Source organism: Salvelinus sp. IW2-2015, linkage group LG22 (assembly GCF_002910315.2).
Source record: "Salvelinus sp. IW2-2015 linkage group LG22, ASM291031v2, whole genome shotgun sequence".
Taxonomy (NCBI): Eukaryota; Metazoa; Chordata; class Actinopteri; order Salmoniformes; family Salmonidae; genus Salvelinus; species Salvelinus sp. IW2-2015.
In genome coordinates, this window is record NC_036862.1 from 32,152,857 (window position 1) to 32,176,483 (window position 23,627).

A 23,627-nucleotide genomic window follows, 5' to 3' on the forward strand; every position below is an offset into this window, starting at 1 on the left:
GAGCTCTACTGTTAGTGACCTAAACGCGGACATGCTTAACACCCGGCCATCCTACAATTTAAGCTAGATGCCTCAATCTCACACAAATTATCAATGAACCTACCAGGCTACAACTATAAATAGATATCATCCTGACAACCTGCCCTCAAATACACCTCTGCTGTCTTCAACCAGGATCTCACTGATCACTGGCCTCATTGCCTGCATCCGTAATGGGTCTGCGGTTAAACACCACCCCTCATCACTGTCAAACGCTTCCTAAAACACTTCAGCAAGCAGGCCTTTCTAATCGACCTGGCCCGTGTATCCTGGAAGGATTATTGCCTCATTCTATCAGTAGAGGATGCCTGGTTATTCTTTAAAAGTGATTTCCTCACCATCTAAAAAGCATGCCTCATTCAAAAAAAAATGTAGAACCAGGAACAGAGAGAGCCCTTGGTTCACTCCAGACCTGACTGCCCTTGACCAGCACAAAAACATCCTGTGGCATACTGCATTGGCATCGAATAGCCACCGCGATATGCAACGGTTTCAGGGAAGTTAGGAACCAATATACACAGGCAGTTAAGAAAGCAAAGGCTAGCTTTTTCAAACAGGAAAATTTGCATCCTGTAGCACAAACTCCAAAAAGTTCTGGGACACTGTAAAGTCCATGGAGAATAAGAGAAGCTGCCCACCTCAGAGCTAGGAAAACACTGTCACCACCGATAAATCCACGATAATTGAGAATTTCAATAAGCATTTTTCTACGGCTGGCCATGCTTTCCACCTGGCTACCCTACCCCGGTCAACAGCCCTGCCCACCCCCACAGCAACTTGTCCAAGCCTCCCCATTTCTCCTTCACCCAAATCCAGATAGTTGATGTTCTGAAAGAGTTGCAAAAATCTGGACCCCTATAAATCACCCGGGCAGACAATCTGGACCCTCTCTTTCTAAAATTATCCACCACAATTGTTGCAACCCCTATACTAGCCTGTTCAACCTCTCTTTCGTATCGTCTGAGACCACCAAAAAGATTGGAAAGCTGCCGGTCATCCCCTATTCAAAGGGGTGACACTCTAGACCCAAACTGTATATCTACCCTACCCTGCCTTTCTAAGGTCTTCGAAAGCCAAATCACCGACCATTTAAATCCCACCGTACCTCTCCGCTATGCAATCTGATTTCCGAGCTGGTCATGGGTGCACTAGCCACGCTCAAGTCCTAAACGATATCAAACCGCCATCGATTAAGGACAATACTGTACACCCGTATTCATCGACCTGGGCCAAGGCTTTCGACTCTGTCAATCACCACATTCTTATCGCAGACTCAACAGCCTTGGTTTCTCAAAGATTGCCTCGCCTGGTTCACCAACTACTTCTCAGACAGAGTTCAGTGACCAAATCGGAGGCCTGTTGTCCGGACCTCTGGCATCTCTATGGGGGTGCCACAGGGTTAAATTCTCGGGCCGACTCTTTTCTCTATATACATCAATGATGTCGCTCTTGCTGCTGGTGATTCTCTGATCCACCTCTACGCAGACGACACCATTCTGTATAACTCTGGCCCTTCTTGGGGACACTTTGTTAATACTAACTCTCCAGATGAGCTTCAATTGCGCATACAACTACAACTCTCCTTCCGTGCCTTCCAATGCCTAAATGCAAGTAACAACTAAATGCATGCTCTTCAAAACCGATCGCTAGCCCGCACCTGCCTGCCCGTCCAGCAATCACTACTTCTGACGGTTCTGACTTAAGAATATGTGACAACTTACAAAATACCTAGGTGTCTGGCGTAGACTGTAAACTTTCCTTCCAGACTCACATTAAGCACTCCAATCCAAAATGTAAATCTAGAATCGAGCTTCCTATTTCGCAAACAAAGCATCCTTCAAACTCATGCTGCCCAACATACTCGTTAAAAAACTACTATCCTACCGATCCTTGACTTCGGCCGACCGTCATTTACAAAATAGCCTCCAAACACTCTACTCAGCAAATTGGATGCAGGTTCTATCACAGTGCCATCCATTTTGGCACCAAAGCCCCATATACTACCCATCACTGCGACCTGTATGCTCTCGTTGTCTGGCCCTCGCTTCATATTCGTCGCCAGACCAACTGGCTCCAGGTCATCTATAAGTCTTTGCTAGGTAAAGCCCTGCCTTATCTCAGCTCACTGGTCACCATAGCAGCACRCACCCATAGGACGCACTCCAGCAGGTATATTTCACTGGTCACCCCCAAAGCCAATTCCTCATTTGGCCACCTTTCCTTCCAGTTCTCTGCTGCCAATGACTGGAACAAATTGCAAAAATCACTGAAGCTGGAGACTCATATCTCTCTCATTAACATTAAGCATCAGCTGTCAGAGCAGTTCACAGATCATTGCACCTGTACATAGCCCATCTGTAAATAGCCCATCCAACTACCTCATCCCGARATTGGTTTCTTTCTCCTTTGTACCCCAGTAACTCTACTTGCACATTCATCTTCTGCATATCTATCACTCCAGTGTTAAATTGCTKAATTGTAATTACTTCGCAATACAGKCTATTTATTGCCTTACCTCCCTAATCTTACCTSATTTGCACACACTGTATATAGATTCTTTCCATTGTGTTATCGACTGTACGTTTGTTTATTCCATGTGTAAATCTGTGTTGAGGTTTGTGTTGTACTGCTTTGCTTTATCWTGGCCAGGTCGCAGTTGTAAATGAGACCTTCTTCTCAACTGGCCTACCTGGTTAAATAAAGGTGAAATAATGTTATATATATACATATATATACAAACACACACATAAATATACACAGTTGAAGTCGAAAGTTTACATACACTTAGGTTGGAGTCACTCCACAGTCACCACTCCACACTTGTTAACAAACTATAGTTTTGGCAAGTCGGTTAGGACATCTACTTTGTGCATGACACAAGTAATTTTTCCAACAATTTTTTACACAGATTATTTCACTGTGTCACAAATCCAGTGGGTCAGAAGTTTACATACACTAAGTTGACTGTGCCTTTAAATGGCTGGGAAAAGATGGCATCATGTGAAAGGAAACTTATGTGGATATATTGAAGCAACATCTCAAGACATCAGTCAGGAAGTTAAAGCTTGGTCGCAAATGGGTCTTCCAAATGGACAATGACCCCAAGCATACTTCCAAAGTTGTGAAAAATGGCTTAAGGACAACAAAGTCAAGGTATTGGAGTGGCCATCACAAAGCCCTGACCTCAATCCTGTAGAAAATGTGTGGCAGAACTGAAAAAAGTGGTGTGTTCCGAGCAAGGAGGCCTACAAGCCTGACTCAGTTACACAGCTCTGTCAGGAGGAATGGCAAATTTCACCCAACTTATTGTGGGAAGCTTGAGGAAGGCTACCCGAAACGTTTGACCCAAGTTAAACAATTGAAAAAGCAATGCTACCAAATACTAATTGAGTGTATGTAAACTTCTGACCCACTGGGAATGTGATGAAAGAAATAAAGCTGAAATAAATCATTCTCTCTACTATTATTCTGACATTTCACATTTTTTAATAAAGTGGTGATCCTAACTGACCTAAGACAGGGAATTTTCACTAGATTAAATATCAGGAATTGTGAAAAACTTAGTTTAAATATATTTGGCTAAGGTGTATGTAAACTTCGACTTCAACTGTAGGTTAATGAGCCATATTGTTTATTGTCCAATAACATTATTTAAAATAATCCATCTACCTTGATGATCGTTTGACAATTTGCACATTTGGATCAAAATTACTGTTAATATCATCACCCTTTTGAATTTCTTTGCCCATGGAAGAAATATAATTCGCCCTCTGCGTCATTTTTCCACAAAACGTCATCTAAAACTGTTGAATGGTTCCTATAAACAATAGATATATTATATTCCTTCTCTTTAGCCAGTTAAATACTGATCGTCTTTTCTTATTATCTGCTAAGCCATTACAATTATAACTGGCTATACTTATTTCACCACTTACCATAATAGACACAACTTTCAATTCTATGTATCAAAATATATGTTGTAAACGTACCATTAAAAGTAACATGATTATTGAGTGTCTATAGCCTTACCATGATATTTGCATTGCTACTAAGTAAACCTCCAATTGTCTCCACAATTCCACCCGCTAAAACCCTCCCTCATCCCGAGTTGGTTGTCATCCCACTGCCCTGCAGACCACCCCCGACCCCCCGGATCCATAGCCCCGGAGACACCGGACCCATCCTTCAGAAAGAGCACAGTGCCACCCACAGAAACAGAAGTAGATCAACGCACTCACCTCGATTTGTATTATATATAGCAGTAAAAAAATATATATATATATTTTTAAAATCCTGTTTCTTATTTTCCATAATTAGCTATTAATATTTGTAGTAATGTAGGCAATTTATGCAAAAGATTTTTACCTCTCACCAGTCTCGCCATTACCAAAATTACATTATGGCAAGCAATTATTATATTAGCAAACAATTATTGTGAATCATCCTATATTGCCCCTAACATCTTTTATCCTACGCAACAGTTGTGGATACACTCACACACACTCAACCCCTTTTCCCCACAACAACCATAGACTCAGATTCTCAACAGTTGCACCATCCCAGAGCCCAACTCAAGAAAGGTCTTGATTTACAAATGCATATACAGTTGCAGCTGTATGAGAAGTCCTGCAAAACTGGGCAGAAATGGGGAGATTTGATTAACCATTGTCACGTCCTATATGATGGAGGTCAGATATACCCCCTTCACCTGCAACACATACAACATGGTCCCCCGTAGCGACCATATTCCCAAGCATCTCCGTGCAGTCAGACCTTTGATTTTGTGCCACCAGGGCCACAATAATATGCGCCCTCTCTGAATGTCCGAGTGTGACCCCCTCCCCATGTGTTACTGCAGCTAGTGTTGCCAGCACTGCCACTGCCTGGAGGAGGGCACCCCACCGGAATCTCCACCGGCTAGGTACAAGGTCATCAAGGTTCTCATTAGCAGCTTTGAGAATTTCCTTGTATATTATGCTCTCCCATCAGGGGGCTTTGCAGGACCAACACTGCCAAGCAGGCTCAGAATCTTGAGTGGGCGGTGCTGCTCTAGGTCTCTGACCGCATTTTGGCTGCATACAGGCCACTTACAGCAGGCCCATAAAACAGATAGGGACTTCTACTTAGTATCTGGGTCATTCATGATGTTAAGCAATGTCTAGGGTATAGGGTTGTGGACCGTTCCATCAATATAGGACCATAAATAAAATGGTCTTAGATGTATAATTTATTTTAAAAATGTAGTTCCCAATGATAGGACAATAAACAAATGATATGTATAATTTATTTTAAAACGCTGTTCCACCACGATAGGACAATAAATAAAATGTATAATTCATTATAAAATGTATATCCCTCATCTGAACAACATCGAAAGCTCTCTCACAACCCCCGCTCACAGAAATACATTGGTTCTGGGATATGCAACCATTTCCTTTCTCACTCAACACCACTTTCCCAAACACCAAAAACACCACACAGCATCCACCCACACTGTGCCTTCTGTTTACTGAGMTTTTTTTTTCTCCACCATGTTGAATTAGTMKTTTTGTGTTCCAATTAGTTATACTTGAAGATAGCTTTTCTATCTATATTTTTKTGTTGTATTATTACAATCCATAACCGGGCTAGAATTSTGTTTCCTTATTTGCCTCCTCTATGAGAACGTTGTAATTTTTTAAATAGCCATGGAGTAGTCTTTGTGTCTCTGAACAACTGGTTATCAATATACAGTTTATCTACTATGAGAGCTACGTGTTTCCCTTTCAACCTATTTTCCTTGAAAATTGGATACAGAACTTTACGCCGTTCTGCAATTTCCTTTGGGAACTGGTCATTCATGCCAGCAAGGCTTTTACCCATTATTATATCTTTAAAGAAAGCAAATTTGGCAACGATTGGGCGTTCATACCTCTGCCCTCTCTGTCTGAAGCGGTGAACACYTTCAAGTTGGATTTTGTCGATAGCTTCGCGTGGAATCTGAAGCGCTGTAAGAACGAACTCTCTAACTACAGATTCAGGAACTTCTTCTTCTTTCTCTTGSATACCTGTAAGTACTAGATTCTCTCMCATGGATCTAGTCTGTATTTCAKGTAAGGCTTCTCTCAGAACGATGACTAATTTCTTAACCTGGGGCAAACAGGGTAGTCCTTGTCAATTCCACTAATAAAACCAAGAGATCAATATTCAACAGGTGGAAACAACGTACCCTAACTAACATTTAAAAAGACAGACTATTCTGGAAACAAAACTATTTATTCAGACAGTACAACTTTAACGGCACTGAGTAGGCATCACTTTCCAGAATGTCAACCTTTAGCTTCAATCTTAGAACCCACTGGCTCTAGCTTGCCAACTGAGAAATATTACAATAAGGCACTATCACGTTTGTGCAGGCAGTGGCTATGTTAGCCAACATAGAATTAAAATCATAAATGTGACTTTCGAAGTGGTAAGAAGTTGTGGTTACAATCCTTGGATCAACTCACWACGTTTGAAAATGCAGCAGCAACATGCTAAAATAACATTTTTGCTTAAAAATCAGATAAAGCAAAGCAGGCTACAATTACTGTAAAACATATGTGATCCTATCAAATATGTAATAATAKAATTATTTTAACTAATAACACATTTAAAAATAAATCTCAAAGTTAAACTCTGTGTTTTAAAATGAACTCTTAAATTATAAAACTCCTAATGCATCTTTTAGAAAGTGCATATAGGGGCCTCRCGAGTGGTGCAGCGGTCTAAGGTACTGCATCGCAGTGCTTGAGGCGTCACTAAAGACCCGCGTCACTAAAGACCCGCGCTCTAGCGACTCCTTGTGGCGGGCCGAGCGCACACACACTGACACAGTCGCCAGTTGTACACTGTTTCCTCCGACACATTGGTGCGGCTGGCTTCCGGGTTAAGCGAGCAGTGTCAAGAAGCAGTGCAGCTTGGCGGGGTCGTGTTTCTTGACCGAGTCCGTACGGGAGTTGCAGCAATGGGACAAGACTGTAACTACCAATTGGGAAGAAAAAGGAGTAAAAAGTACAAAAAAMACTAATAATATTAGAACGTGCTTATATAAAAACAGACTATGTATTCTGTCTGAATGGAAGAGTATTCCAGTTGAATAAGTCTTCTTTGAAATGTTGTGGCACTTATGGCAATTGAGAAAAGGATTCTTCAGTCTTAAGATTCGACTCACGTCCCTGTTATTGGTTCAGTAGGTCGGTTTACTCATATACTCCTCCATTGTCTGTTGAGAGAACAGAAGAAACATATTTAAATATTTTGGCAAGTGTGTCACACTTAAGTGACTGTGTGTGTGYGTCACCTCTTGTAGTGTCTCTGCCTCCTCCATAGCGATGCCCACAGCTGTCTTGGAGGTCTCCAGGATCTCTCCTCCCACCAGGAACTCATCCAGGATGAAGTAGGCCTTCTCAAAGTTAAAGATTATGTCCAGCTCACACACCTGCGCCACACACACAGGATGAAGTAGGCCTTCTCAAAGTTAAAGATTATGTCCGGCACACACACCTGCAGCACACAGTTGAAGGCGATCGATGAGTCACTCACTCCCAAGATCGGCCAAAGAATGAGTCAGGGTTGTAGGGGACTGCAGAAAGAGATGGTGTGCTACGGGAGGTGCGTATGACTGTGCTATCGTCAGCCAGTGGTCTTTTATTTTGGTTGCCTGTCAAGTCCTGTCTGGTGCAGGTCAGGGTGACGGCGTCACTTTCATTCATAAATATCCGTTGGYAGTCAGCACTCCAATAGATGAGCATGGTAGTACGATTTGTTTACTATGGATCTTGATTCCTTATACACTTTCAGATGACATCCATTTTGGCATTGTAACAATAGATTAGGATGGTATCTCAGTGTGACTGTATGCATCTGTTGATGTATTTGGCTGATYGACCAACCACATCATTTTACTTTCAGCACAAGCCTGCACTTTTCATGTAATTCCCCAATAACCACACACATACACACACAGCAATGTCTTACTATACTTGTGAGCAGAGGCACAACTTTAGCTGGGGACATGTTCCCCCCACCCAGTTTTATCAGTGCATTGTGACACAAAATGCGGCATCAYTGTGTGCTTTAGGACCATGCGGACGCCTCAGAGCGGTCGTTTAGGCTGTTTGGTGGTTTCAGCCTGCTGGATTTAGGACTGCATGGACGCCACAGAGCAGGGTTGCCATGTCTGTAGTTGTTCCGCAAATTGGGCTACTTTGAAAATGATGTTGAGGGTGAAAATGTATTGGTCACGGGTTGCAGATCTTTGGGCTACTTCTAAAAGCATTTTTCTAAAATAAAAAATATATATTTTATTTTATTTTATATATAAATATTTTACTGTGACCTGCTGCTCCTGACTATCAGGCGGTGAGGCAGGCTGTTGCTGAGTGAGTGAGTGAGTGAGTGAGTGAGTGTTGAGAGAGCACTGCAGCAGGCAGCTTAGTCAACTAGTGGCTGAGTCACTTGAGTGATAGGAGACAGTCATGACAACTTTACCAGTTGTAGGTAGGCCTCTTAACTTGTCATTATTGAGACACTGTTTTTTCCCCTCAACCCTTTTTCCATAAAACATGGCATCAAGAAATAACAGCGACAAAACACTGGAAAACTACTTTGGGCGCACTAGAGCTCATTAGATAATTTGTTCGGAGGTGGTTTAAACTCCATTATAATGTCGATTTTTGCTTTGCTTATGGAAAACGGTATCAAGCAACAAAAAATAAAATTGGTTTTACGCATGCTCAGTTCTTGGGGGCTGCACAAGTGGAAATGGAAGTTATGGAACTCCCTTGCGTGCTTATGTTATGGAAAGAAGTCCTCAATGAAGTACTTTAAAGTACTAATTAAGTAGTTTAATGGGGTATCTGTACTTTACTTTTCATATTTTTGACAACTTTTACTTCACTACATTCCTAAAGAAAATAATGTACTTTAACCCCATACATTTTCCCAGACACCCAAAAGTACTCGTTACATTTTGAATGRTTTGAGGACAGGAAAACAGTCGAATTRACYCACTTATCAAGTGAACATCCCTGGTCATCCCTACTGCCTCTGATCTGGCGGACTCACTAAACACAACTGCTTAGTATGTAAATGATGTCTGCGAGTTAGAATGTATCCCTGCCAATCCGTATGAAATATTTACGTAATAAAAAAAAAAATACATTTATAAAAACCTGTTTTTGCTTTGTCATTATGGGGTATTGTGTGCAGATTTAGGAGGGATAAGGCTGTAAAGTAACAACATATGTCCTGTACCATACCCTTTCGTGCCTTATTTTTTAATCATAGCAGTCAAATTAGTTACATCGACATCCATTGATGGAAAATGATCTGGCGATTTAAATAAGGGCAAATGATCTTTTCTCTCTTTTTCTAATTTTGCTTCTAGTCGTTCCAATTCCTTCCTTATTGGCTCGATAACATTGTGGYAAAAGGGTTTATTGTATAAATGTGGCAACACCTCTCTTGCTTTGGAAAAAAACAATGGGCTAGTTTTCAGGCCTTCTGGGCGGGTTTTGAGTGGTCATTGTTCTAAAAATCTTTGCTAGAAATGGCATCCCTGCCACAGAMCACGCGAACAGAGGCAGCAGTTGTCTGTGTGTGTTGTGCTTTTTCTCCGAGTAGTAAAAGCAAGCTGAGCAAAAACTGGCTACTCTTTATTTGACTGATGTAGCTAGCAAAGTAACATAAAAAATGTATTTATTTCCAGTGATGAGCTAGTAGTGTAACTGACATGTAAAGTTAGCTAATGTCTCATCCCCCCTCGACTGAGTTTCTGTCTGAAGTGAATGAACTAGAGCTAGCTCGTAGCTACCACAGCCAGTTCAGCTCTAGCCAACTGTCAGGTAGCAGTATCTAACAGCTGCTGTGAGTATGAAAATGTTTGGTAGCCTTTGTTTGTTTTCTCCAGTTGATGTACCATTAGAGCTAGCCAAATGTTGGCTAACGTTAGATATTATTTTTACCCCAATCAGAGTCAATATAGCAATGTAGCATTATTGATCTGTCAGTTTCCCTAGTTAGTTTCCTACTTGTTACACTGACATGGTATAAACAGCTCTACAGGCTTCACTGTCACAGTGCACAGTCAGTACACAACACTYTGCTCGTCTTAGCAGGATCAGATGGTGACAGGTGTCCCAGCAAATTCATACAGCCAGGGAAGACCAATCTTCGGRGCTCAGGTGAATTTTGCAGTATATTATAACAATCAGTGACTGATACAAAAGTTCCATCTTGAATTGATGGGTAGACCTACAGTAGCAACAGGACAGCATCTTATATCTACAGTCTGGGATCTGGGAATAATGGTAATTTCAATAATTGAACCATTTATTCTATTCTTGGATAATATAATGTATAAATGTACACCAAGGTTATTCTTCTCCTGCCTCATCTGAGCAGGATCAGATGGTGACAGMGGTCTCAGCAGTGMCAGGTAGCCAGGGAAGACCAGTCTGTGATGTTGAGGAACTTTCGCAGATGCAACACTTTATTCWCTTTGTGCAGTAAACACCGGACAAGCCAGAAGCTTCAAAGATTTAAACTATTTTAAGGCAGTCTGATTAACCTCTAAAGTTGATTTCCAAACTGTATCAAGGYTAGAATAGAATAGAWWWYATATAATATAATAATAGAAGCTTTTCCTGACGACACAAAACATATAAAACAAAAATGTGAGGAAGAGCTGGTAGAAGCTATTGATGATGGTGAATGGATACAGATGTGTTTGAATGCTTCATCATGTTCATATAATCTCAGACATAAATGACTGCAGTTTAAGACCATCCAAAGAATATTCTATAAAATGCTAACCTCCCCTGTTATTGTAATGGTGAGAGGTTAGCATGTCTTGGAGGTATGATATGAGACTAACTTTCTCACTCATCATTATTCACGATTCATTAGGGATTATTCATAATCATGGTAGAAGTGTTTAGAAACATATTCTATTTACAATAAAAGACCACTCGCCAGGTTGTCCCCCCCCCCACTCCTAAAACCAAAGTTGCACCTCTGCATGTAAGGACCTTTTGGGGACCAATAATTGATTCCCATTCAAAATCCTATTTTCCCTAACCCCAACCCTAAAATAGCAAGTTAGGACTGGCAAAATGTCCTCACTTCTCAGAATTTTAGTTGGTTTACTATTCTTGTGAGGACTTCTGATACTCACAAGTATGGTAAAACATGTGCGCACACACACACACACACACACATGCACACACGCAATGAAGTAGGCTTTGTCAAAGTTAAAGATGATATCCATCCCACACCTGCAGCAGAGCAGACAGGGTAACACAGAGCAGACAGGGCAACACAGAGCAGACAGGGCAACACAGAGCAGACAGGGCAACACAGAGCAGACAGGGCAACACAGAGCAGACAGGGCAACACAGAGCAGACAGGGCAACACAGAGCAGACAGGGCAACACAGAGCAGACAGGGCAACACAGAGCAGACAGAACAGCACATCAATGAGAGGCAATAGGCACCATTAAGACTATACAATGTTGAAAATACTGTAAAAACATAGACCTTAACATTTAGTTTCTATTCATCAATTTATCAATTTAATACTTTTCCCTTGTTTTAATGAACCTTTCCCCAGCGAGACCTTAACCTGACAATAAATATCCCTTACATTGCCTGTACATTATGCTTACGTTGCCAAAGTATTTGTCCAGCAGCTCGACATATCGTTGCAACACCTCCAGGGTCAACAGTTCATTGTCCTGGTCCTCCAGACCACAGCAGAAGTAGAGACTGGCATACCTGCAAGGGAGCAGAGGGTCAGGGGTCATGGAACAGGGTTACAGTTGTTATGTTTATATGCAAGGGAGTCACTTTACCATAGAGGTTAATGCGTGAGGTTAAGAACAATCTGCTTGTCTGTTATGTGTTTAACATGTACACTGACTGTACAAAACATTAAGAACACCTGCTCTTTCCGTGACATCGACTGACCAGGTGAAAGCTATGATCCCTTTTTGATGTCACTTGTTAAAGAAGGATTTTTAAGCCTTGAGACAATACCGACATGGATTGTGTATGTGTGCCATTCAGAGGGTAAATGGGCAAGACAAAATATTTAAGTGCCTTTGAACGGGGTATGGTAGTAGGTGCCAGGCGCACCGTTTTGAGTGTGTCAGCAAAGGTTTTTCACTGTCAACAGTTTCCCGTGTGTATCAAGAATGGTTCACCACCCAAAGGACATCTACCCAACTTGACACAAGTACTGTGGGAAGCATCCCTGTGGAATGTATTCGACGCCTTGTAGAGTCCATGCTCTGAWGAATAGAGMCTGTTTTGAGGGCAAAGGTGGGTGCAACCTAATATTAGGAAGGTGTTCCTAATGTTTTGTACAATCAGTGTATATTTAACTTGAGCGTGTGCCGTGTGTGTAAGGAGGATTGGTGTGGAGGAAGGGGTTTAGGAGGTTAAACATGAACCACTAATAAAGGGGCCAAGGATGGTTCCAGTCTACCCAATACCCTCCTCCCATCCCTCCCTCTACACTACAGTACACAGGCACCATAGTCTGTTCCAGCCCAGAGACAATAGTGAGAGGGGGTAAACACAGACAGCAATAGGGGTCAACAGAGAAACAGACAAAAGAAGTAAAGACAGAAGTCAAAAATAGGAAAACAAATAATCTGCCAAATAAAGAAAATCAGAGACAGCGAGAAGGGGAATAAGAGAAAGAGATCGAAGGTAAACCACAGACAGATCCAGCCCCAAACACATAATCTACTTCCTCAGTCACCTCTTGTAAACAATCTTGAGGTCCCTCCAGTGGAGGAAGTTAGAGGAGCGGGGAGGGCGAGCCAGCACCATCAGAGTCATTTCCCTGATCACCTTCTTCTTCTCTCTCTCCGTCACCGGAGTGAACCACTTTTGCAGTCGCAACTTGCCCTGCCGGCTTAACAGCAGCATGAAGTGCATCTGTGGGGGGAGGGGGCAGGAAGTTGACCCGCATGGGACCCAAATCGTAGAAATAGAATGACTAGAATGGGTATTATTGTAGGCAGCAGATTGAAGAAATACACTCAGACATAGTATGCTCATGTAACARATGAATGGACATATTCATGCAGGCTACTCACACATACMCAGACACTTTGAACACACCCCACAATTACACACTTAGGCCTAGTTGATGTGTTGCAATCCAAACCACAATTCAAAACAACACTTCTAACTGATAAGTGGTTGTTGGGGTGGGTATAATTTGTGGAACGTTCCAACAGGAATCTGTTCCAAAAACTTCGTAAAGTACAAGGTTGCCAACAAACAACGCATACAAAGTTGCATGATCAATTCACCTAGCTAATTAGCTGTAGAATAGGCATCAACTCACCACATAGCTTATTCTTAATGTTTGTCCATAGGCTACCAGAGAGAGGGCAGACATTTTTCGGAATAAACCTGGTGAGTGAAAAAATTGCCCACACCCTATTCACAAATAGGATGCCATGAAAAATGTACAAGTATTAAAATACATGTATCTTATTCTGCTGCTATACAACTTTGTATGCGTCGTTTGTTGGCAACCTTGTTATTTACGAAGTTTTTGGAACAYATTCCTGTTGGAACGTTCCACAAATTATAACCACCCTGGTTGTTGTGCCAGACAAAAACGATATTTCACAATTCTCCACAAAATCAGCCTTATAAAATTGACAGTTTTAGCAAAAATGTAACTTACACATGACTTTCAAAACGTTCTAGTATAAAAACAACCCATCGATAAACAGCTTCTTATGCAAGACAGACGGCACAACTGTTCAAGTGGAAGAGGTGGTTCCAGCGGTGCCAGCCAGCAACGCTTCTTTAAACTACTGTAGCGTCCGGGCAAACAGGTGGAGACAACCTGCCAAAGGAACTGGGTGTGCCATAGACAACACCGTTACTGTATACAGCCTACTCACCTTTTGGACAGGTGCATGTTCGACAGAGAGAATGTACTTGCCCTGTAAAATATGTCAAAACATGGAACCAAAAGCAGACATTTTACTCACCATCGTGAAGCTGCAATGTGAMAGTAAGGCCAACAGTTGAGGGAAAATATGTTAACTACATTCTTGCGTAAAACCGGTACATAGGGACGGGCATCGTCAAATTCCCACAATGCTGTGGGTTAAGTTGCGAAACCATACCTTCTCTAGTCTAGACTGTGCCGCGCCCCATTTTTTGCTTTGCTTGGTCGGAATTGGTTCACACCTTTCACGGGAGGTTCCTGGGCAAGGTGCATTGTACTACTGTACTAACTGGTTTATGATCAAATATAGATATTATCCTGTTTGTCAAGCCAAATTATGTGGGTCTATTATTTCATTTCCAGCGACAGACATATTGCGTGTTCTTTTGGATTTTTCTATTGTAGCCTAAAGGCCTATACAAACCGACAATAGTCTAAGTTCCCCCAGAATTATTATCAATAATTCCCTGATTMAATTTTCTTCTGTTACTGAAATATGCGGTTGTTGAAATTTTATTTGAAATGCTGTGCATGCAACTCCTGAATTTACCATGCAAACCTATTGGAGGTTTTAATAGGATTGTTTTTTTTTTATTCATTCAAGCCTATAGACATCATGGACAGTGTCGAGCTGACACCAGTTGACACCGAGTTTGATTGTGCTTCAGTTGTTGATCCCAACTCGCCGCTGGGTGGCCGAAGGTGTCATCCAATGTAAATTCACACACGTGGGTTTGGTCCAAGTTAAAACCGGAGGAGAGAGTGCAATAACGGACGACGGGACGAGAGGATTCCATGGGTAATACAACGATGTCTCTTTACCGCAACTCCGCGTGGTTTCTGAAAGGAATGACTGAATTCACCAGGTAAGATTTTCTCCTCTATGGTGTTTCTGTCATCATCATCATCATCAGCAGCATCATCACATTGATGCTTATATATTTACTCTGGAGAACAGTAGGCAATTGATCACTGGTCTCCTATCTGTTGGGCCCATACGCACACATTTGTTATAGTTGATTTTGATATTTCATGGAATCAAATCCCTGGCTACAAATGTCACAAATTACAAACTAAATCAATAAAATGTCWGAAACTGAATGTTCAAAAATATATATTTTCTATTCCAGAACAATGTGTATATTCTCTCTCTCTCTCTCATTTCCCTTTCTTTCTCTCTCTTTCTCTCTGTGCATGTGTGTTCATCCTTTGGCAAGATAGTATTAGATTCATCACAGTGAACATTCAGTGAACATCACAGTGGTTCAGGTAGATTCTAGATGTTCACTGGTAAAAAGAAACATCAACAAATTAAACTGATGGAGAACAATGGTTAAGCAGTGTTCCAACCCTGTCTTGATTAATCCTGTAATTTTGCTGCAGCAGACAGACAGTATGACCTTTGAATGCCTCAGTCAGTGACCTGTAACTTGTATGTACAATACATATGTATTCATGTCTATATTGCTTACCACTGTCATTTGAGTTATTTTACCCTCATTGATTAAGTATTGCATTAGGATAGCAAAACCGATCCAAGATCTGGAAAATAGGGCCTGGGCCATTACTGCTGTGTTGTGTCAAAATCACTAAATGGACAAAACTGTTAAAGTTCCGTTGACTTTTTGCCATCATATTACTAATCAATTGGGTTATTAATGCTAACTACAAAGCTTTACAATCTTATTTGGATATCCACCAGCTCAAGTCAAGGCCATCATGTGGAACTATTGATAAATGGTTTACCAATAGCATCAGACCACACACTGCCCTTCCTCATTCTGAACAACAAAGCAATCAAATCCAACTGAAGAGGTGCCTTTGTCATTTATTCCCCACTTTCTTTGTTCAATGTTGTGTTTTCTTYCAGAGACCAGTCTCTTTACCCGCCCTGACCCTTGACTCCGCTAGTGTTTACGCTGCATGACACCACCAAACAGAGCATGCATTTAGCCCAAAACGATCCCTAAGTACGGCGCTGCCTTCCTCCCTTCATCCCCCATTGGGAACAATGGCTGCCATTGAACCCCTTGACGTGGCACACAGGCTGCTGTCGATGTCACCAGCGGTGGCCTCAGAACCGCCTCCTCTCTCCTTCTCACATTACCTAAGAGATGTGACAGTCTTTCCCTTTGTTAGACCTTTGTCTTGCTCACTGAATATCTAAACTGTTTTGAATTTGTTCCATTTTAGATGCTGTCTCCCCACTCTGACCATATCTGACCCCAGGACATCTGACCTACTTTCTTTTAATCTGTTTTCGATCAATCATTCAATGAATTATTTCAAATGGAAAGGGGTTTATTGTCACCCTCTACCACACTGTGGAATGGAGCAGGGGATGGATAGCCTCCACCTGACTGCTGTCTGTCTATCTGTGTGTGTTGCAGGAGTGCGTTCCTCTCTGCTGCCAAGCACTTTGTGGAAAAGGACCTGGAAGTGTCCATGGCAGGCAGGGTCTTCATGATCACTGGAGCCAACAGTGGCATAGGGAGAGCTACAGCCATGGCCATCGCCAAGAGAGGTATGGTGTGTGTCTGTAGAGGAGAGAGAGAGCGAGTGTGTGTGTAAGTGTGAGTTAGTGAGTGCATGTGTGTCTTCGGAGGAAGAGCATCATCACGTTTCACCGCACTGAATACACCCCTGGTTCAGCCACTCTTGCTCTACTGTTATCCCCCATCCCCTTTCCAGGTGGTACAGTCCACATGGTGTGCAGGAACAAGGACAAAGCAGAGGAGGCCAGGGCTGACATTGTCAAGGAGTCAGGAAATAAAGTGAGTGAGTTTGGGCCTCTCTCTTACCCTCAAAATGTGTGTGTGTGTGTGGGGGGGGGTGGGGTGTAATAATCATGTAATGTGCCCCTGCTCCCCTCACCTTGTGCTCTGTACCCCTGCAACCAGAGTGTAATAATCATGTAATTTCAGGAAATATATGTCCACATTCTGGACCTATCGGAGACACGGAAGGTTTGGGAATTTGCAGAGGCCTTCAAGAGGAAGTACAAAGCCTTGAATGTACTGGTGAGTGCTGAACACATGTTTGAATCAAAGTGATAACCATGTAACATATATTTCTACCTCTAGTCATCACCCTGCCTTTTATCATTCTCTCTCTCCCTGGCTGCTCTCTCTCTCTGGCTGCTCTCTCTCTCTGGCTTCTCTCTCTCTCTGGCTTCTCTCTCTCTCTGGCTTCTCTCTCTCCCTGGCTTCTCTCTCTCTTTCTATAAATGTACACAGAGTTCTTCCCATGTTTTATATGTGTACAGTATTCATAATGTAGGATTATTGATTGACTGATTGACGTGGACAGATAAATAATGCAGGCTGCATCATGAGTGAGAGGGATGTGAACGCTGAGGGGCTGGAGAAGAGCTTTGCCAGTAACGTCATGGGTGAGTCAATGACAGAGGTTAATGTGAATACTTCAGGCTCAAAACCACTTCCGTTCAAAACCCCTTGAAAGAAACACATCTCTCTCTATCTCTAGGTGTGTATATCCTGACCAGGGGACTGATTCCCTTACTGGAGAAGAGTGCAGAGCCCAGAGTGGTGAGTTTGAAACCCACAACCCACTGGCGGTTTTTCTCTTAGATGTAATTTGACAAAAAAATAAAAGTACTTTAGTGTGTGTCCTGTTTATGATTATTTAATGTTTCCCGTCTCCCCTCCCTCCTCCTCCTCAGATCACAGTTTCATCTGGAGGGATGCTGGTCCAGAAGCTGAGGACAGGGAACCTGCAAACAGAAATAGGCCGCTATGACGGGACCATGGTCTACGCACAGCACAAGGTGAGGGGAGCAGGGGCACACGGCAACCAGGGAGGAGGAAGCAGGAGCACACGGCACCAGGTGAGCGTAGGAGAGGAGCACACGGCACAAGGTGAGGGGAGCAAGGAGCACACGGCACAAGGTGAGGGGAGCAGGAGCACACAGCACAAAGTAAGGGGAGCAGGGACACAGCACACAGGTGAGGGAGCAGGGGCACACAGCACAAGGTGAGGGGAGCAGGGTTACACAGCACAAGGTGAGGGGAGCAGGGGCAACGCACCAGGTGAGAGGAGCAGGGAGCTACAGGCACCAGAGGGAGGGGAGCGGAGCAACGGACAAGTGAGGGGAGCAGGAGCACAGCGGCACAAGGTGCAGGGGGAGCAGGAGCACACAGCACAAGGTGAGGGGAGCAGGGTACACGACACAAGGTGAGGGAGCAGGAGCACACAGCACAAGGTGAGGGGAGCAGGGCACACAGCCACAGGTGAGGGGGAGCAGGGGCACACAGCACCAGGTGAGGGAGCAGGGGTACACAGCACAAGGTGAGGGGAGGCAGGGGCAACACAGCACAAGGTGAGGGAGCAGGGGCACACAGCACCAGGTGAGGGGAGCAGGAGCACACAGCACCAGGTGAGGGAGCAGGGGTACACACAGCACAAGTGAGGGGAGCAGGGGGCACACAGCACCAGGTGAGGGGAGCAGGGGTACACAGCACAAGGTTGAGGGGAGCAGGGGCACACAGCACAAGGTGAGGGGAGCAGGTGCACACAGCACCAGGTGAGGGGACAGGAGCACACAGCAACAGGTGAGGGGAGCAGGGGTACACAGCACAAGTGAGGGGAGGCAGGGGCACACAGCACAAAGGTGAGGGAGCAGGGCACACAGCACCAGGTGAGGGGGAGCAGGAGCACACAGCACAGGTGAGGGGAGCAGGGGTACACAGCACAAGGTGAGGGGAGCAGGGGCACACAGCACCAGTGGGGGAGCAGGGGTACACAGCACAAGGTGAGGGGAGCAGGGGCACACAGCACAAGTGAGGGGAGAAGGCACACAGCACAAGGTGAGGGAGCAGGAGCACACAGCAAAGGTGAGGGGGCAGGGGTACACAGCACAAGGTGAGGGGAGCAGGGGCACACAGCACCAGTGAGGGGAGCAGGGGCGTAGAACACAGCCAAGGTGAGGGGAGCAGGGGACACAGCACAAGGTGAGGGAGCAGGGGTACACAGCACAAGGTGAGGGGAGCAGGGGTACACAGCACAAGGTGAGGGGAGCAGGGGTACACAGCACATTTTGTTATGGGTCAGACATCCATACAAGGTTGGAGACAATTATAGTAAATGCATGATGTGGTGGTCTCTTGCTGGTCTGTGCTTGTCACATGGTCTAGGGCTGATTTTACTTGGTCAGAAATGTTACATTTGAGATTTGTCTTTGAACTGGTCCCAGCTACTGGTGTGTGTGTGTTTCAGAGGCAACAGGTGGTGATGACAGAGCAGTGGGCCAAAACCCATAGCAACATCCACTTCTCAGTGATGCATCCTGGCTGGGTGGACACACCAGGTACTGTATCAATACACCACAGCTACACAACTACCAGCAGCAAACAGCTTCGGTTCTAAGTATGACAACATTGTAAACACATATCCACATTTGGAGATTGACATTTACTATTGAGATTTAKAATTTCAATATATAAATCCGATGCCGTTTTAATAGAAATCTAATAGTCTAAAAACTGTTTTAAAATGTAATACATTCTGATAAACAATTGATTATTAAAATAAAATATCTGTGTTACTGATGCYTCTCTCTCTGGAGTTGTAGCTGTGGCCAATGCCATGCCTGACTTCCACCAGTCTATGAAGGACAGCCTGAGGACCCCGGAGCAGGGGGCTGACACCGTGGTGTGGTTGGCCATCTCAGAGGCCGCCGCCACCAAGCCCAGCGGAAGCTTCTTCCAGGGTAGGCAGTAAAAGACACAGAATACACTTACCACACAACTTCTCCATTAAATGAAGTATCACAAWCAAAAGTAAAGCATGGTCTGAAGCATGGGATTGTCCCCGTTTTTTTACCAATTACAGGGAGCGATTTAATACGTGTTTTGTGGTAAAGTATCGGAGGTCATGACCAGGAGAGAGAKAAAACTACAGTAAGACAGCAAAGTGAGGTCCAGCGTGGTGTCATGGGTTAACTGTCAGATCCACACACTCTCTCTCCTCACAACTCGTTCTCAATCTGTGCTTCTGGAGAAAACAAGAGCTCTTTAAAACAGCCAGGCTTCTCGGGTACAGTGGACCTCAGTCAGAATTGGAGAAGAGAGACCGAAGGAGAGGGAAAGAGAGAAGAATAGAGCGAGGGAAAGAGGATATTTGGAGCATATGGGAGGGCTTTAGAGAGAGGGAAAGGAGAGAGAGAAAGAAGATGAGTGCTGTCTGAATGAAGTGTTTGTCTGTGTGGGTTTGACTGAGGGCATGAGAAGACGGGAGGTCGGGGATAGCGGGCGGGGGTGGGTTGGGCTGGGCTGGGTTTCTGGCGTTGGTCCACTGCAGCTGGAGCTCTCGGTACCAGATACTGCCAGAGAGTACAGTGGAACCCCCCCTCTGACACACACCCTCTTCCTCCATTGCGGCGACCTCAGTGACCTTCCCCAGCACAGCGGGATAGCAAAGAATCACTTCAATAGAGTCACTAACACAGACACCCCCTCTCATCTCTGCGCCTGCATTTACACAATACATATCAGGGGATCTGGGGTCAACAGCTAGGCCTACATTGTATTGTTTTGGTTGAACTGTATTTTCTAGATAACTTCATTGACACGGCTATAGGATGGATCAATCACAACGTGAATAGTAAATGCTTCTATTTTAACCAACCAGGTTGTAAAACAGACTGTATTGTGTGTGTCAGATCGGAGGATGGTGTCGGCCCACCTGCCCCTGGCCTGGACCCACAGCTCCCCGTTGGAGCAGCAGAAGTTCATGAGTGTGATGGAGGATCTGGCCAAGACCTTCCAGCCCCACTAAGACCACTACCACACACCAGTACTATAGTATACACTGGAACCAGTGCCGTATACTGTGACCCAGTTCAGCAAAGCTAACAGTCTACACATACCTGTCAGGTGGGAGAGAGGGGGAGTCCTACTAGATTTGATTTGCACTACTTTAACAATTTAGATATTTATTGAACTAGGGCACTTTTAATATGTAACCTCTACATGGCTTAAAACACMATATTTTAAGCTAAACTCCAGCACTGAGGGCTAAAACAGAACAGTGTTTGATGGTGATGATGCTGATTTAGGGTTCTTTACCWTGTTGCCTTTGAGCTGCTGATAGGGAAAGCACTTTTCAGTTATTTATACATTTAACCCAACAAACACAGTATGTTGCTTTTCTACCACTTCACACAGTGACTCAATGGAAGCTGTCAATCAGATGGGAATCTGATGTGACCAAAGTCACTTCCTTATTCATCCACAAATCACATCACAGCCTGTTGCTATGGGCCCAGCCTAACAACACATGGTTGGTTGGTTTACTCTGCTCTYAATGTGTTCAAACTAATTTACCCAAGTGCTTCTTTAGTATTACAACCTTATGAAGTTGTCTGTTGATCCATGAATCATCTACAAAGCTTGTGTACATAACTYATTAAATGCATGGTGTACATTAACAAAATGACAACATCAGGAGGGCAAACACCAGAGGGATATACTACAAAGCAGGATCAAAGTTAGCCAGCTAACTTTGATTAACAACCAGAAATAACTATTGAAACCTAAACTTTGATATGTGTTTTTGGTTGTTGAGTCAATTAGACCATGCCAATTTCATGCTTATCTTATAAAAATACAAGCTATTTCAGAATATTTGGCAAGTTAGCTGGCTAAATCATTGATCTTGCTTTGTAGTATAACCCTTTGGGTGGTTATACTGAGCCCAGGCATGAAGAGACCTCTCACTATCAGCAGGTAGATGGGCATTTACCTATTTCACACCCAAGAGGTACAGGAGGGAACCACAGCATTACCTGACATGTCCAATACAGCTAAGGTATATTTATTTAATACTATTGATGTTTAAGGGGCACTTAAACAGTTTGAGGAAGTGATAAGCTATATATATATATATATATGCTTAAAGATAAGGCGATAATGTAGGCAGTCATGTATTTTGTGATTTCATCCTTGAATAAAATAAAATTCACTRAAGTCTTTTCTGACTGTTACTGTATTGCAGACGGGAGGCATCCAACAAGAGTTATAGACTTAATAACAGGTCWGAATGGATTTCTTTATTAAGATTTCATTTCTTTCTTCACCGTGACAGAGTGCCACAGGGAGACTAAAGTCAGTACTGTCAATATTATCAAGAGTTTCTCTTTAAAAATACAATTATTAAAGATATACAACAATGGTCGGAAAAACAAGATTATTTACGAGCAGTATGACATGATAAAAGGACAACAAAGAGGTTAAAGAGTAATAGAGAACATAAACTGTAGAATTCAGAGGAGGCTGGTGGGAGGAGCTACAGGAGGACAGGTTCAATGTAATGGCTGAAATGGCATAAATGAAACGGTTTTAAACACATCAAACATGGAAACCACGTTTGGCTCCATRCCATAAATTCCATGAGCTGGTCCTCCTATAGCTCCTCCCAGTAGTCTCCTCTGCAAGATACGGCTCCAGTTTGAGATCTTACATCTCAAACTGGAAATGTGGATGGGGTTTAGTCAAATTACATGTATGCCCACCATATGATGAAAATAACTAATCTAATCATGTAAAAAGTATATACATTCTTCTTCATGGGATCGACCCATCAAACAGACTTATACMTCATTACAAACCAACATACCTAGAGAATAGTATTGATCACAAATGTGGTGGGAACAATATGTGGAGGGAATCACAAATGTTAGCTTCTAAACGTTACTGGCTCTTGGTTACTCCTCATAATGGAATTAATCTAGTTGGGAGCAGAAATCACTGGGACTCCAGTTAACTGTCCCAAGTATCCTCTATAACGCCGGTATCCTCTATAACGCCGGTATCCTCTATAACGCCGGTATCCTCTATAACGCCGGTATCCTCTATAACGCCGGTATCCTCTATAACGCCGAGGGTTAAGGTTAGGGTCATGTTTACAGAGCACCAGAGATTTCTTTTGATCTAACACAATTTTAAAAAAAAGCTGAACTTGAGCCTTGATTGTACTGTAGTAAAAGTGTCCCCAAGAACACTGCACATCCCTGATGTCTGTACTTTACATTTTAGTCATTTAGCAGACYCTCTTATCCAGAGCAACTAGMGTGAAGCGCCTTGCTAAAGGGCACGTCGACCGATTTTTCACCTAGTCGGCTCGGGGATTCGAACCAGCGACCTTTCAGTTACTGGCACAACGCTCTTAACCGCTAGGATACCTGCCCATTCTGTGACCCAACAATGTCCATCTGTGACATCAACACCCCTGTATCTCTGTGATGTCACAATTTCTTTATGATGTCAACACCTCTGMGACATAAACATGTCTCCCAGAGATGTCATCATGTTTCTGACATGACATGGTAAGCATATCTGTGACAGATTTCTCAATGACATCATCCTGTCTGTGTGAACTCACCACCATCATCCTATACATGAAGTGTACATGACGTAAACAACCAGAAACAATCAGAAACACATTGCTACAAATATAAATATTATACACTAGGTGATCAAACCTGGAATGGGATTACATTTGAAAAAAATCAGAACTCCCACGTCATGTTCAGTTTACCTTTAGGCAAGCGTTAGTCTAACCTACCACA

General features: G+C 43.4%; 2 protein-coding genes across 5 annotated transcripts; one reads left to right on the forward strand and one right to left on the reverse strand.

Annotated features, from left to right (window-relative positions):
* Positions 1–6,596: 6,596 nt before the first annotated feature.
* On the reverse strand, positions 6,597–14,197 carry LOC111982722 (AP-1 complex subunit sigma-3). Of its 3 annotated transcripts, none has more exons than XM_070434224.1 (5): positions 14,082–14,197; positions 12,827–13,005; positions 11,727–11,835; positions 7,361–7,498; positions 6,597–7,282 (listed from the first exon to the last, which is right to left on the reverse strand). In XM_070434224.1, exons 1-5 carry the CDS (start codon positions 14,082–14,084, stop codon positions 7,247–7,249), a joined length of 465 nt encoding a protein of 154 aa, XP_070290325.1. In that variant the 5' UTR covers positions 14,085–14,197; the 3' UTR covers positions 6,597–7,246. The 3 variants fall into 3 exon arrangements, 2 of the variants coding, with proteins under 2 accessions (XP_070290325.1, XP_023870093.2); XM_024014325.2 differs by lacking the exon at positions 14,082–14,197 and adding an exon at positions 13,769–13,859; XR_011473885.1 differs by having other exon boundaries at positions 7,111–7,282; positions 7,361–7,563; positions 14,082–14,172.
* A 574-nt stretch (positions 14,198–14,771) lies between these two features.
* dhrs12la (dehydrogenase/reductase 12-like a) lies at positions 14,772–21,356 on the forward strand. Of its 2 annotated transcripts, none has more exons than XM_023966671.2 (10): positions 14,772–14,907; positions 16,432–16,565; positions 16,733–16,815; positions 16,966–17,061; positions 17,351–17,432; positions 17,528–17,589; positions 17,724–17,828; positions 19,277–19,367; positions 19,626–19,769; positions 20,721–21,356. In XM_023966671.2, the coding sequence occupies exons 1-10, from the start codon at positions 14,837–14,839 to the stop codon at positions 20,834–20,836; spliced, it is 984 nt and encodes a 327-aa protein (XP_023822439.1). In that variant the 5' UTR covers positions 14,772–14,836; the 3' UTR covers positions 20,837–21,356. The 2 variants fall into 2 exon arrangements, with proteins under 2 accessions (XP_023822439.1, XP_023822440.1); XM_023966672.2 differs by having other exon boundaries at positions 14,774–14,907; positions 19,632–19,769.
* The last annotated feature ends 2,271 nt before the right edge of the window (positions 21,357–23,627 follow it).

What these genes read in the sequence shown, in the direction of transcription:
- dhrs12la (XM_023966671.2), top strand. Translation starts at nt 14,837, where the DNA reads ATGGGTAATACAACGATGTCTCTTTACCGCAACTCCGCGTGGTTTCTG. An exon ending in TCAAGGAGTCAGGAAATAAA is followed by an intron (nt 16,816 to 16,965) that starts GTGAGTGAGTTT and finishes ATGTAATTTCAG; the next exon opens with GAAATATATGTCCACATTCT. An exon ending in AGAGTGCAGAGCCCAGAGTG is followed by an intron (nt 17,590 to 17,723) that starts GTGAGTTTGAAA and finishes CCTCCTCCTCAG; the next exon opens with ATCACAGTTTCATCTGGAGG.
- LOC111982722 (XM_070434224.1), bottom strand. An exon ending in CTCAAGATTGTTTACAAGAG is followed by an intron (nt 11,836 to 12,826) that starts GTGACTGAGGAA and finishes GCTCCCTTGCAG; the next exon opens with GTATGCCAGTCTCTACTTCT. An exon ending in TGGACAAATACTTTGGCAAC is followed by an intron (nt 7,499 to 11,726) that starts GTAAGCATAATG and finishes TGTGTGGCGCAG; the next exon opens with GTGTGTGAGCTGGACATAAT.